Consider the following 15,667-nt stretch of genomic DNA (forward strand, 5'->3'; position numbering starts at 1 on the left):
TCTTATGGATTTAACTGCAAAACATTTATGGTGATAATTAATTTTCCACTTCTTCATTTAGCTTTAAAGAATAATAGTGCAGTTCCAATAGCAATAGTGCACATATGTTTCAGATATATTTCAATCATTATAAATCCTGTTCTTGCTGAATTTGCTGGAAATTTGCAGTAAATCTGCTATTAGGTCAGCATTCAGGCTTTGAAAAGGTTGAAGGTTTGCGGGAGAGAGGACGATAAGGCAACAGCGTTTACTCTGCAGTATCTGTGAACGGTACCACCTTCCTCCCGGCCACATACACTTCTACTATGTTGCGGTCATCACCTGCCACAGAGGAAGGAACAGGGGTGAGAAGAGTTGACAAAAATAAAGGCGATATAAATGGTCGGTGGCACATGATAATATGAAAGGTCTGGGAAAACAAAACAGTTTCAGTGAGCAGCAGAGAAATGGACACTCACCCAAATTCAAGAACTTCTCCAAAAGAATCTGAAATGAAAATGATGACAAATGAGACAGTCGAAAGGTAGAAGGAGGTGTTCTATGAGTGTGGTGCGTGTGTGTGTGTGTGTGTGTGTGCACCACTACCTACCTCTGGCCCCTCACACTGGATCAGGTCGATGGGCCCGCCAGGTGCAGCAACATTCACCCTCAGGGCATCAAAGTCTTTGCCCACTTCAAAGTTCCCTGTCTGATCGTCCATGGACAGAGCTGGAGACAAGACAGAGACTCAGAGAAACTGTGGGATTTGCTGCCTTGCTGTAAAACTGCAGTCAGTCACTATTAAAGGTGTCCCTTTCCACAGCTACTGATGTATAGCCTCAGTAGATTGATCACATTTTACATTTAATGCATTTAGAATGAGTGGGTAGAGGTTCAGTGTCTTACTCAAGGACATTTGTTGATGGACCCTTTGGTTAATACAGGGATTGAACCTCGGACCTTTGGACTACAAGATGTTTCTGTAACCACTTAGCCACCCTACATGACTTTTAATGGTAAGTAAATGGGAGAGATTCCTATTAGCAATGGCACTAACAGTAATGATGTGAAGTGATGTTACAGAGTGACTAGCTGGTCTGGTGTCCTACCTTGGCTGCCTCCCAATGTGGCCAGCCTGAAAACCTCCTCAAAGGTGAGTGTGCGGTGGTCTGGGTCCTGGATGGTCAAGACTTTGGATGTGTCCAGGGTTTTCCTCACGGCGTCCAGCATGGAGGCAGAGTAGCCCCCCGCCACGTCTGACGCAGGACCACACACAGGGACCAGAAGGGTGAGTCACACACATTCTTACATCTGGTCGAACATACACACATGTGCACGCATACACACACAGGTGCTTATACAGCAAAAAAAAAAAGTTACACACCCTTCCAAATTTTTTAATTTTTACTGCCTTGAGAATGAAAACTGATTTCATCAAACCTTTTTCACTTTCATTTGGATATAGTAACCAGCAAAATCCAAGTAAAGAAAAAGGCAAATCATGTCTGACAATGTATTGAAAATGTAAAACTAAAAAAAACTTGATTGTGATAAGTCTTGACCAATTTAAGACAATAAGGGTGTGTAGATTTTTGATATCAACTGTGTACATGTGGACACAGAAAACTCCACATATCCACAAGTCCCCTTGTCTATAGAACATTATACATTTTGTGTTGTCATGACCTGATCATTTATTTTAATTTTAATGTGTTGCTTTGTTCCCACCTGTTCCCAGCCCCAGCTTCACATTATGGCTCATAACTTTACGGACGTTCAACATCCCACTGCACAACCTGGAGAGAGGAAGAGAAGAGGGAGAGAGGGAGAGAGATAGAGAGAGAGAGAGAGAGAGAGAGAGAGAGAGAGAGAGAGAGATCTTTGCATTCAGGGCTTTAAAATGCAATATTACAGAATAGAGGTGTTATATAATTTTTGAGTCAAACCCTTTTCTGATGTAAAATCTGTCTCCTACAGCTACTTTGGCCTGTGTTCATGGCGTTTGGTCACATATATACAGTATATATATTATATGTACAGAGAAACTATCAGTATAGGTTTTAGAGTAACAGAGACTTACGAGATGTTGGAGTTGGGACAGTGAGACAAGGAGGCTCCTGTCTCTCTGAACCGGGTCAACTCTTCATCACTGAGGTGACAGCCATGGGCCATCACTGTCTGTGAATCATCATCATCATCGTCATCATTACGAATAACAATATCAACCACATTCACCTTGCAGGAATGTGTGTGTGCATGCAAGCATGTATACTTTGAATGTGAATGTGATGTGTCCTAACCTTGTCAGTGAGCAGGTTGTATTTGTGGTAGACGTCTGTGTAGGACTCTGATTCAGGAAACAGCTCCTTGACTACATTCACCTCTTCAATGGTCTCACTGATGTGGCTCTGGGGAAAGCAAACAGTGGCAAGTTAGACACTAGAGGCCTTATGAATCAATGGTGCATGGTGCAAAGTGCAGTCAACCGCACATGTGCACACAGGGTGTGACGTCTGATGATGATTTTTTGGCACCTGCAACGCAGTTGGAAAAGGGGTGGGATTAGCAGGAATACATTATCAGTAGTTGTGGTAGGAGCTGACATCATCATGAACAATGAAATCACCTCTTTTCCTTCACTCTAAAAGCAGTGTGCTCTGCGCCACGGTGCAACGACAATTTGGTGATGAAGAAAACAGTCCAGACTGGATCTGTCACAAAAGCTTCTCCCAAGAGGAAACTGACGTCCTTGTGCACAAGGTGCAGAATTGCCACAAGTTAATACACAGCACCTTAAATTAAATTAGCTTGGGAGGGGAAAACACATTTGGTTACCATGTTGCTCTGGTCCTACGAGAACCATTGCCCAATGTAGGAAACGTTCAATGATATTAGGTGAAGCCAAACAGAAGTTGGCGGCGAACCGCAGGGACAGTTTGGCTGCAGGAGGGGGGCATCCACCACGATTGGCCTGACATCTGACGAAAACGCCCCGTCATGCGCCATGTGCCGTCACAAAAATAGAGCCCTAGGTCACTTCATAGGTCAAAGGTCTGTGAGTGCTACCTGAATGCATAAATCAGCAAAGGGCATTTAATGCTCATGACCAGATGATTGAAGCTGTCTGTGAATCTGGAATAGCTAAGTATGACCATAATCTTTGAGGAAATCTGTAGCATGGAAATAAATACTGGAATGTGGCAGTGCGATCAGTGTGTTCATGCTATATGCCAAATGCCATTCTACCATACTGCCATTTCCAAGCTTTCTGCTATTGAAAACTGTATGTGTGCATATTTATTTCTTTGTTCCAAAACCCCATAGGTCCAACACTATATGGTCTCCATCGCAACAGTTCCCTGTGGACATCACCTGGTTTGGTTGCCATAGTGAACTCACCTGAATGTGCAGGTTGTTATTCTTGGCAATCGCTCCCAGTTTCTCTAGCAAGTCTCCTGAGCAGGACAGAGCAAAGCGAGGAGTCACCACTGGCTTCACTAGAGGGTACTGCCAGAAACCATGGAGAGACAGGAGGGGAGAGAGGAATGATAGAGGCTTTGCAAACAAAAGCACAACAAAACACGGCAGGCCTGCCTTGTCCTCTCATATTTTTTAACTGTCCTACTGACCTACTTATTGCACAGCATCAAAAAAATAAAGATCAAGAGGCAACAACTGTGATAAGTTTGTAAAACGATGATATTTCAAATCAAAAGAATATCATGTTGTCAGCTTGTCACTGATTGGCAGATTGGTATAGGCTTCATAGACCAAGAATCTTACCTTCTTGTTCAAGAGCTCTGCAATGAACCTTGAGGGCACAAAATAATGATTATAAACAAACTCCACAACTGGGTCTGCCCCATAAAAAACGTAAAATACCGACAGCATTTACAACAATCAAAACTTCCATTAAAACTAGGTCACCAATCTATTTATGAAGGGGTTGTCTGCAGGGACTCAAGGTTGGAAAGAGGTTTACTGCAGGTTCTATGTATAAAATGGATCTGCACACAGTTTTCTCAACAATGCTTATGAGAGGCAAACTTCACTTCATCAGATGCACATTCTCTGCAATGTGCATATGCATATTTAAAAGGGAAATGCATGTGAGGTGTGTTGGATAGTGAAGGTAGGCTAACAGTAAAGGCAGGCTAGTGCAAAAAAATGTTTGCCATTGTCTTTTCACTCCAGTGTAGGCCACTTTATAAGGCCCAGAACTCTACTGTTGAGTGATCTACTGTTAATGTGACGAAAGAGTTACAGAGATGTTTTGGAAGGCAACAAATAAGATTTATATTCTGTTTGGAACTGTTTGAGCCACCATTGATTTCAATGTAATTTCACCATATCACCTATACACATAGAGACTACACATGCACAAAGCTATTCCAATCCACTGATACCCAAGGATATGCTAAAGATATAGTCTATAGTTGATACCCACCGACAGGTTTCCTCCTCTGACTCCTGCCTGGTCTCTTTGTAATGTTTCACAGCATTGTTCCTGTCCATACACACCTTGCCCACCAAGGCACGCTGTCCAAAGTCATCTACAACAACAATAAAGATAACTGAGGGAGCTTTATTGGTGAGATAATCATTTGGTGTTGGCAAGTACATGTGTACTGGCACAATATTCAGTTGCATGGTACAGGTTACAGTATAGTAAGTAAGTAAGTAGTTTATTTATATAGCAGCTTTCACAGAGCAAAGTCACAAAGTGCTTCACAAGAGTTAAATAGTTACAATAAGACCAGAAAACAGTAAGAAACAGTAAGACATAAAAACACACAGAGGCTAAACAAAGGCCAGTCTGAACAGATGAGTCTTTAGCTGCTTTTTGAACGTGTCAACAGAGTCAGAGCCTTAAAGTTAATGGTGAGTATAAAATCTGCTCTCCTTCCAAATATAACACAGACTCTGAACTGGGACACTACTCTAAAAACAGAGGGAGGAATTCTTGGTGTATGCTATATCATGTGTGACTGTGCTAGGTTCTGGAGGACGGGGAGTGGGGTGACATATGGAATATAATATAAGGTCAGAAATAAGTACCATGGTCATAAACGTGGGGCTGAAGAGCTTAACAATGTTGATGCTGTGTGACTAAATGTTATAATTGGCAAGATGCGTGTTTTAAGTGACTTTGAACATGGTATGATGGTTGGCGTCGGATCCGGTACATTCCAGCATCTCAGAAAGGGCCGACCCTCTGGGATTTTGTCTAGTGTTTACCAAGGATGGTGCAATGAACAAAACACATCCAATCAGCTGCAGTCCCGAGAGTGAAAACACCTCATTGATGAAAGAGGTCAGAGGAGAATGGCAAGACTCGTTAAAGCTAACAGGCGGGCCACAAGTATGCAAAAAACAGCCTACAGTGATGTGCAGAAGGAAAGCACGACTTGCCGAACCTTGAAGCAGATGGGCTACAGCACAGCCGGCTTCCACTCCTGTCAGCTAAAAACATAGTCACCAAAATAACTGAAGAGTTAGAAATTGCCACACATTGTCTAAGGAATCCTGGTTTCTGTTGCAACATGCTAATGGGAGGATCTATGATGCTATCTAGTCAAAATGAACCAAGATCCCTGTGGAACGTTTCCAGCACCTTGTTGAATCCATGCCTCAAAGAATTCAGGCTGTTCTGGAGGCAAAAGAGGTGTGCTTAATAAAGTGACCTCTGAGTGTATATGGTAAGGTAAATGTAGGAAAAAATGTGCACATTCCCCAAGGTACAGCTGGTAAATGTGCACATTTGAGTGTCACAGTAGCGCGAGGCTCTCTCACAGTCCTGTCTCTATGTTTTGTTATGGGTACGACTCTTTACTTTTGGTAGGCAGGTAAGACGTTGCTGTGTTGAAACCTATGTATTGATGTAGTCTGGACAAGAAATTGATACCTGATTGATTTTATATTTTAGCCCAATGGTGGATGCACTAGCCTGCACAACTCATGTCCATACATGTGTAAAAAGAAGTGAATGTGCGAAACATGCTTGCCTCTCAAACAGGCCTGCGATTTTAAAGAATCTAGCGTAACATACCTCCATGAGTTATGTTCCAGGCCTGTGAGAGCCTCATGCTACTGTGACTAGCGTTTTCAAGTCACATTGACCAGGAAATGTACACATCTGTGACATATGCCTTGGGAAATGTGTACATTTACAAACTCTGTGGTTAATGTGCACAATTAGTTGGTAAATAGATACCTTTACCATTTTTCCACATTTAACGTATGTGTGTGTGTCTCTGTGTGTGTGTGTGTGTGTGTGTGTGTGCCTAAGTCACATTTGGCAGTGGAGTCACAGTTTATGAGCGGTTAGATAATATCCATAGTGGCCATAAAATAGTGAGCAACATACTTTCTTTAAGGTTTTGGTGTTTCTCAAGATGATGTCTTTTGTAATACAGACATGTACAGATATCCACACACATGTGCACACACAGACGAACAGACATGGATAAACAACACAGTTTTCTACAAAATGGGCAGACCGCTCTTCAGAACAGGGCAAAGGTGAGGGTTCAGTGACTGATTACACAAAATGTCTGCGCAAGGCTGCCAGTGCCAGTGTTCGATTTAGCATGACTGTATCATTGCACATTTATGTGTGTGTGTTCAGTATTACATAACAACACACCTAGATGACAAGGACAAGGCCTATTGGAGGACAAAAAAAAGTGTGTTGCTGACAGATTTGAGACTACAAATTAAAACTGAACTATTCTGCTTCCCACAGAGTTTAGAAAACTGATTAGAGCGTTGTTAATTTTTCTGTGCAGAAACAAACAAGAAACAGAAACAAGTTTCACTTACTGAGCTTAGTCTTGCCATCTGCCCTTCTGGTGGATACATTTCTGTCATGGTATTCGCCACAGTCACGAACAAGTAAATGGGACCCACGTGTCACATTCAGGGCTGCTGCTATGCTTATAGCAGCGATTATAAAGCTTCTACACGAGATAGAATCGCTAATTTACATCTAAGGACATTTTATTCACCCTCTATCACTCAGTATGTTGTATAGGCCTAAATACTTTATTGCTAAACCATGCATCTTGAGGACATGCGTGGTCCGGTTTACGTCGGCTACTAGCTAAAAAAGCAAGGCTGAGACGCAGACTTTCAGCAGCTGGAAGTATTCCCATTACTTTGAATTGATTTCAGTCGAGGATCAAAGAACATTATGGTAATATTGTAAACTTTGTGTGGCAGCAAAAAGCTTTTTCCACAGGGAAACACACAACATACAGTTTATCAAAGCCTCTGATATGCATCACAGCAATGTGAAACTCTGCTATCTACTGCCAATGATGAATGCACTCCGACCAGTAGTACTAGTACACATAGTGCCCACGACAGCAGCCAGCCATGAAATTGACTTTTTTGCATTTGACACAGAGCCAGCTACTCAGCAGAAAAAGAAATGATGGATTAGAGGTCAGGAGGATGGGATTGAGACCCTCAACCAGTTCTCAAACATCCAAAACATTCACATGAAGCACAATACCCCGACCCTATAGCGCGCCGGTGGAGCGGCTGTTCAGTTTAGGAAGTTTGATGCTCAGCCCCAGAAGGAACAGACTGTCTGACAACAGGTTTGAGAAGCTTCTCCTTATGAGATACAAACGCTGTTTCACCTCTGAACAGTAGGCCTAGCTCAATAGGTCAGTGGAGAGATAATGAACCAAATGTTGTGAAGCCGCATACAACTGATATAGGCAGTGTGGTTTTAGGCCTACAACATTTTATGTTTTATCAAACTGTTAAAAACTCCCAAGTTGCTGCTCTCATGGGGGTATACGGGGGTATATAACTGAAGCTTAAAGATATTGATGATTTGTTAAATTATGCCCTTCGCCTTCGGCTCTATTGGCTGGATATGTTGCTGATTTCTTCATGTCATTGTTTTTCCCTTGTGCAGCCGCTCTTCAGGCTATTTGCCAGAGAAATGTGGAGCAGTTGTGCCGCTCTGTTAGGCTGATTCTTGGCTGCTCCTTTGTAGGCTATTGTTCAATAGAGCTAACTACAGGCAGCTATAAGTCTTCATATGGTCAGGAGCTCTGCTAGTTCGTTTTAAAAAGATTTGTGTGTGGGGGGGTTGTAACAGAAAGTAATGTAACGAATAATGTAACTAATTACTGCTCCTGTTGAGTAATTAGTAAAGTAATGTGATTTAAATGAGTAATAAGTAAAGAGTAATTGATTACATTTTCCAAGTAACTTGCCCAACACTGCTTACAACACACTGACATTACTGATATTTACTTAATTTATTTGGGTTTAGTTTGACGGAGACATGCTTTCTTTTTTTTTCAGAAAGCTTTTACCAGCCAAGGATTTGAACAGGCAACTCCATGGTCACAAGACTACCACCACCCTGGCTCTCCTAATCCATTTTATTATGGCCCATAATAAGACTGTCTCATTAGCATGTGCCAGTACCAACAAATGGCTTAAGGCTTCTCACAAACTGGATACAGCAGGTGACTCAGTTTTTATGTATGACAACCTCCAGTAGACCAGGGTTTCTCAACTTCCAACACATGACAGATAGTTAAACAGTGAGGGGTCCATGCTTAAAAATACAAAGATTAAAGTCAAAAGGTGTGTGTGTGTGTGTGTGTGTGTGTGTGTGTGTGTGTGCGTGCGTGCATGCGTGCGTGTGTGTGTGTGTGTGTATGTGTGTGAGAGAGAGAGAGAGAGAGAGAGATGTGGGATTCCTTACTTGCAATTTGGCCCAGCAGGAGAGAGGCATCTGTGTGTATGGTAGCAAAGTAACATGCAGTGGTTGTTCCATTCATCAGAGTCCTTTTCTGAAATACAAAGAGATCACATTACAGGATTAAGGCCCCATTCACACAGTCTTCTTCTGTCTATACATTGTTATACCACTATATTGTTCACACCCATCTCAAACCACAGACCGTGTGACAATGAAGAGGGATTTTACTGAATTTTCCACTCCGGACACAATAACTTGCAATCCAGAAATATGATGTCTCCTTCCATCGTTATGCCGATGACACACAACTATATCTGCCTGTGAAACCAAACAACCCTGCTAGCCTTGTAACTCGCTATCAGAGCCTCACTGATATCAAGTGCTGGATGTCTCAGAACCTTTTGCATCTAAATGAGAGCAAGTGTGATGTTGGATAGTTTGACCACCAGACATGATGAGTTTGGTTCAGGAGGACCTGGATTTTGACGTTTTGAGGCACAAGTAAAGAATTGAAGAATGTTGCATGGTCGTGTTTTTTCCCAATTCAGAAATTGTAGCTGTTTTGAGAAATGTAGCTTTTATTTCCTCTCAATTGGACTATTGTAACTTACAATATCTCTGGTAGTATCATAAAGCTCTTTCACATTTGCATTTGGTTCAGAGCGCAGCTGCTTAACAGGCATTAAGAATTGAGAACTGATTGTAAGACTTTATTGATCACCTACAAACCAATACATGGTTTAGCCCCACCCACCATTTCCAAGCTCACACAGTATACCCTCAGATCCACAAATATAGCGCTCCACTCAGTTCCCAAATCCAGACTGCATTCAAAGGGAGACCGAGAATTTGCAGTTAGAGCCCATCAATTTTGGAATGACTTGCCACTGGATATAAAGTTGGCCAAGTCTGTAACATGGTTTAAAGAATTTTTGTAAAGAGTTTTTGGCCACTAGTAGCACTAGTGGGCAAAGTGGGTCCCTGCACAACAACAAAAACACTTTTCACGTGGTTTTCAAGAACATGCAGAAGGACGTACGAGACGTCACGAGCACAGAGGCCCGCGCACTGTTACAGGTGAGGTTAATAGGTGCAAGCACCAATTAAATTATAACCAGTTTCCGTTTACATGGAAAACTCCATTGTTCATCTTTCAGCAATGAATGTAAAAAATATGGGTTTACGTCCCTTTTAAAGACCCATTTTTACAACAATTTTACTTCTCTTGACTTTTTTATATATAACATTATTGTTCTTATGTCTCCACTAGTCTTATATTGCCTTCTAGACTTTTATTTATTCTATACTACTGTTTTTATCGTTCTTACTGTGGTATCTGCTCTCATATTGTTTCCAGTGTTTTCCTTTTCCCTGCTGCTTTACTTGTTATGTTTGGCTGAGAAGTACTTTGATTGGCTTGGAAAAGTGCACATAAATAAAGTTTATTATTATTACTATTACGTTATTATTATTATTATTATCACCAGCTCATGGTACTATTATTGTTCCCATGCCAGTGACCATAGTTGCACCAACAGCATTACAATGAAACTAGTGATTAACCAGCAGTGAACTAGTAATAAAATGGCAGTAACAAATGTAGAATATGCATCTATAATAAAAATATGCAAGAGTATCTATGACTGACTGTTAGCTATACGGTCTGTGCTGAGGCAGCTCACTGGACCTCAAAAATATTACAAGTGCAGTAGACTGGATGACACACCACCATAAAACCCTAACCAGTAGAAAAAGTGGGTTTACACACACTGTAAAAACTCATAGTGCAATTTTGTGAAATCAACTCATTTTTGTCCATTAACACAGTGTATATAGACGTGTTTGTCAATTTCAACTTTAAAGTGCTAGTTATGAGCTTCATGACTTAAAATCATGAGTTCACATCTTGTGACTTAAAATTATGAGTTGAAAGAACACCTTATAAAGCATTCACTAAACTAAAACAATTAGCAGACTTCATAGTCAAGTAAGTTTCTCTCTGATGCACATGGCAAGTACAATCCACTACAAGTAAGTGTATTGCAGCTGCATACTATATGCTGAGCTGTGCATTAATCATGTGATAGAAGAGGAACTTAAACTTAAACCTAGCAAACCTTGTGAAAAAATAAATAACACTGGATTTCAGTTCATCAAATAATGCATTCAACTTGGAAACACGAATCAGCATGACTAGACATTTGTTGATTGAACTTATTGTCTTAAGTTCACTCAGTTAGCTTTTCTACATTAGAACAATTAACTAATGATCTTTGACCTAACTATTCAGTACTACTTCAGTCAACTCACAATTTTAAGGCAGCAAGGAAACTTGTGTTTTTAAGTTGAACTGCCTTAATATTTTTTGCAGTGCACCTGGCTTCTAAGAGACCTTTAGCCAAAGGAAGAATGTGCATGTCGTCTACTAGTTATAGAAGTAGAGTGCCAAAGTTACATCTGATGATGCTGCCTCATCCACTGTCACTAACTCACCACGACTCGTGTGTAGACCCTGTGGGCAAACTCCAAGTCCTTGAAGTGTGACTCTACAGGAAAGGTGTAGGTGTTGAGCCACTGCAGTAAGGGCAAGTCCAAGGCTGTGCCAGCGTAGCTGTACTGGGATGCATGGATGTGTGTGTCCACCATTCCTGGCATGAAGAACTCACTGCAGTGTGGCAAGTCATGAAAATGGTTTTAAGATAACTGTTTCTTATGGCCTATTTAAGAAATGAGCTGTGTATTAAGATAAACAGACAAGTATGCACACTTTATATTAGGTAATGTAGTGGTGTAATAGATCATAATATCATCGCTGATGCGCAAAAACCCAAAACAAATCAACAGAAGACTGAATTTGTGTTAATGTATGACAAATGATCTTGCTGTGTGACTAATGTCAAGAATACCAAATTATAGTCTTACTCTCTGACTGATTCAAGTCATTAAGACTCATGTACTGGAAATAGATATTGTAAAATGCTCTGTATCCAGTAATTAAAACCCCCTCATACTCACTGCTGTGCTAGTTGAGTGACTTCAGATGGGTTGAATCCAAAGCTTCGAGACAGCTTGTCCAGCTCCAGGCCTTTTCCAATGAAGGCAATCTGATGATGGAATGAAAGTCAGCAAGAACTTTTTGGAATAAAAGATGGTTATGCAAAACCATAACATAGTTGTCAGGACTACTCTATGTGCGTAGTTACTGCACTTTGGCTTTGTAGGGCAGAATAGTTGTCAGGATCTGGAGAGAGGAGAGGAATCAGCAGTGAGTGTAAAACCTCGCTGTGAGCAGGCTGCTTGAAGCCTGAGGCCGGAAAACCTCGTACATTTCTACATTTCTACTTAACAAGGCTGTCGATTTGTTACACAAGCAGTTGTGTGCAGAGAGTGCAGCTCTGAAAAGTGTTGCTGCAAGCAGCTTTTAACTTGAGCTTGTGGCTTTTCCTCATCATTAATTATCAGGAGCTGTATGTATTTCTTGTGAAGTTTTACATTCATGTATTAAAACCTCTTACAGCACTCCTTGTCCTGTATGTGTGAGTTGCACCTATGACAGTGTTGAACCACAATTTTTGCCATATTCAGCTCATTACTAACCAGCCCATAACTTCTAATTTAACATTTAGCAACGTTTGAAGGCGATTTCCACATATTTCCTTGTTCCTTTTTTCATTTTCATTTGACATGAAGTTTACCGCTTGCAGGTGCTATTACCTCAGTTTGACTGTCAATTTGACAATTGTCTCCAAGGTATGCAGGCTAAAGATTTGTGAAAGTGGTTTAGCTTGGAGACGACAAGTGGCTGTTATACAACTGTTTTACCCCTTTTAAATGTGGTAGCCTACACCACAGGACCTTCACCTAAGCATTTTATGCCAAGCTGTGCAAACTTTTAAACTTTTACCTGTCGACCAAGGTTTAAGTGTAGCTAATAATGAGCTAAGGCACAGTCCAATAAATTCATCAAATTATAGATAAACACATAGGCCCGTGATTATACCGGATTATGCTTTTCTGATTCAGAAAATAGGGTTAGCAACAAGCAACAATAATCAAATACTACTACTACCCTACTGCTGCTACTACTACTACTATTACTATTACGAATAATAATAATAATAATAATAATAATAATAATAACAATCATAATAATAACAATCATAATCATAATCATAATAATTTTCTGTCTGACTACCTTCCCCTCTGTATCCACCCCCAGCAGCGCATCCTCCAGGACTTGCAGCGCTGTGTTCTGGGTCGAGTGGACAAATGTTCCCCTGTAGACGCGCGCAGCGGCCGGGCTGGATCCCTTGGAGCTTGCCATCCCTTTGCTGTGTGATCAGTCCGAGTCAAATAAAGTGTAATATGTGCTACACCAAAGACAGCGCACCGGCCTTTTATCCCGTGCTCCGGAACAGCCAGTGAGCACTGATCTCCACGGAGGACGCACGGCTCCACCTGGAAAGACAGCCCACAGCCAATGAGCGCACTATGAATGATGGGGGGCGGGCGAGAGGGTTTGGATACAAGGGCGTCAACTGGTCATGGAAAGGTATGGGCAGTCATCGCGTTGTTGTGTTTTTTGTCATCATAATGGAGAGAATTAAGAGACCAAGCGCAAACCGCCAGAAATGTATTTGGAAAAAAAAAATCCCATCTGGTGAGCATTTAGTAGAAATGATCCTTCTCACAGTGACCAAATACCACATCAGTTACCAGTCATTGCACCATTTCCCGGAGAGAGGGGGGGTAGGATAAATACAGGCACATGGTATCCCCAAAATAAAGGAAACACACACACATGCACACACAAACGTTTCTCCTGGGCGGTTCTGTGGCTCTGGTGTGGTGAATGAGTCCACTCCTTATAGCATCTGGGACAACTGACCAACACATTATCTTCATCACGCACTTCTGTCTTATGAGAGAACTGTCTCCCAGGAGGACAATGTCCCTGTCCCCAGTCAATCAGGAGTGGTGTATGACAGTGGTTCCAAAACTGGAGACTAAAAGACTGGGCACTCCACCTTTTTGACACAGCATGCATGTACACTATGTATGTATGTATGTATGTATGTAAGTTTGGACACACCCGATTAAATGTACTATGTTTTTCATTCTCTTAAAGCCATTTTGATCTAAAGGCTTATGCTTATGCTTGAAATTAGTTTTTTTTAGACAAATATAAATAGTGAAGGTGATGCCTATGTATGAATATCTTTCCAAAGCCTTTGCCTTTAAAGACTCTAAAATATAAGATCGTTTTTATATATTTAACACTTTTTTGGTCACTGCATTATTCCGTTTGTGTTATTTCAGTTTTGATGTCTTTACTATTATTCTAAAATGTGAAAAATAGTAAAAACAAAGAAAAATGCGTGTCCAAACTTTTGACTGGTAGTGAGTGTATCTAGATAGATAGATAGATAGATAGATAGATAGATAGATCATGGGGGGAGGGGAGGGGTTGTTTGAACAGGACATTCTGTTCCATCTGCCTTTCAAGTCTGACAAGAGCAAGTGAACATCACTGCTCTCTGAGTGGAGGCCTTACCATATAGTCCTACTGGTGTGATCATTGTGTAATGCAATCCATCCACAGTCTCAACTGCCTCATAGAATCACACTGTACTACAAGCAATCATTGATTTTAATCTTATCTCTACCATTAAAATACTGTTCTAAGCGGGATCTTGTTTTACGAATTACATGACTTCTCTAACACCTGCAAAATACAACTTACAAAATACACAATTGAATGAAATTTGCATTTCCAACACATTATCAGCAGCAATTTTCAGTGCCCATCCTTAACTTTAGCCTACATGAGTGGAGCAAAAGCATTACAGAAAAAGCATTCCACGCCACAGTAGACTAACCATCAGAGAGGGAATTTTTTATGATGGTGTTTCCTTAATTTTTGGGCCTTTAGATACAACTTTAATCAATGAAACATGTCATGCACAGGGTGGAGACTGTGATCTATCACAAAACATTATGTTTGATGCATAGAACATCATTTCGAAACAAAACCATTTATGTTCATCCTCTTTTCATTTCCTGGCCTCTCCCATACTACAGCATACTGTAATCTGCAACATCAGCAATCCGCAATAAGCAACATAATTCTAGACTACAAACTTTCTGTCTTTCCAAATAGGTTGGTTAATAAAATAGCTCTAACTGCAGCTGAAACCGCAGACTAGAGTTAACGGCTCTAATGAGTTCCAGTCATGCACCTTCAAGTTTTGTTGTTGTTTTTTTGATGAATACTTTTTGCCACAAAGTAATTTCACACCTAATAATTAAAGCCACGCTCACAAAGCATAAAAGTGCATAGTTTAGTGAGCCAAGAGCCCTGACTGTGACACGTTATTGTATATTATTTAACAAAAGCTACAGAGTGTTGCTGTATTCAGAATGGAATGCAGCTGTTGCTTGGTTTGCTTGGTTTGTAACCATATTGTAACCATATTTACCAATGAACAAATGCCATGGGGCTGTACTGAATCTGTTATTTGCTTTCATTCAGCTTAGAAGACATGCGATCATTAATTAAAATGTCAACTACAACTATACAGCACAAAGGCGACTGAGGCAGTGTCAGGCTGTCAAACACAAACACTAAATTGACTTTGAGATACCTCCCAGTGATAAGTCTCTTAACTTCCTGCCCACCACACCTACACTGCAACGCCTGGCCTGTCAATATACACAGTAAGGTAATAGCTGCCAACACCAGTGGTGTTCAAGTACTTGTTAATTGCTGAGTGGCTTGCTCCACACCTGGATACTTAAATTGAACTAATTGCGTGTTGAAACCAGTACACATTTTGTCTGCAGTGTAGAATCGTCTGTTTTTATCTCAGCTTGGTTCAGTAGAGCACTTTTTGTTGGGATCTAGCAGCACATGGTGAGCTATTTGTTTGTTACTGTGCTATCTTTCTGTTTTGGTTA

At 40.9% G+C, this 15,667-nt stretch overlaps 1 protein-coding gene across 1 annotated transcript; it reads right to left on the bottom strand.

The window, feature by feature from the left end:
- Positions 1–208: 208 nt before the first annotated feature.
- On the bottom strand, positions 209–11,375 carry LOC139930937 (guanine deaminase-like). Its single transcript, XM_071924282.2, has 12 exons — positions 11,204–11,375; positions 8,714–8,801; positions 4,427–4,532; positions 3,763–3,790; positions 3,379–3,486; positions 2,280–2,387; positions 2,060–2,157; positions 1,708–1,775; positions 1,089–1,235; positions 590–708; positions 459–486; positions 209–321 (listed from the first exon to the last, which is right to left on the bottom strand). Exons 1-12 carry the CDS (start codon positions 11,363–11,365, stop codon positions 248–250), a joined length of 1,134 nt encoding a protein of 377 aa, XP_071780383.1. The 5' UTR covers positions 11,366–11,375; the 3' UTR covers positions 209–247.
- Positions 11,376–15,667: the final 4,292 nt, after the last annotated feature.

This window comes from Centroberyx gerrardi, chromosome 8 (genome assembly GCF_048128805.1).
Source record: "Centroberyx gerrardi isolate f3 chromosome 8, fCenGer3.hap1.cur.20231027, whole genome shotgun sequence".
NCBI lineage: Eukaryota > Metazoa > Chordata > Actinopteri > Beryciformes > Berycidae > Centroberyx > Centroberyx gerrardi.

Bases quoted from the DNA above. Each gene is read 5' to 3' on its own strand.
- LOC139930937 (XM_071924282.2), bottom strand. From the start codon at position 11,365: ATGCCAGGAATGGTGGACACACACATCCATGCATCCCAGTACAGCTAC. The intron at 4,533-8,713 runs GTAAGGAATCCC...TTGTTGTTGTAG, and splicing joins CCTGCTGGGCCAAATTGCAA to ATGACTTTGGACAGCGTGCC. The intron at 3,791-4,426 runs GTGGGTATCAAC...TGTGCCCTCAAG, and splicing joins TCAGAGGAGGAAACCTGTCG to GTTCATTGCAGAGCTCTTGA.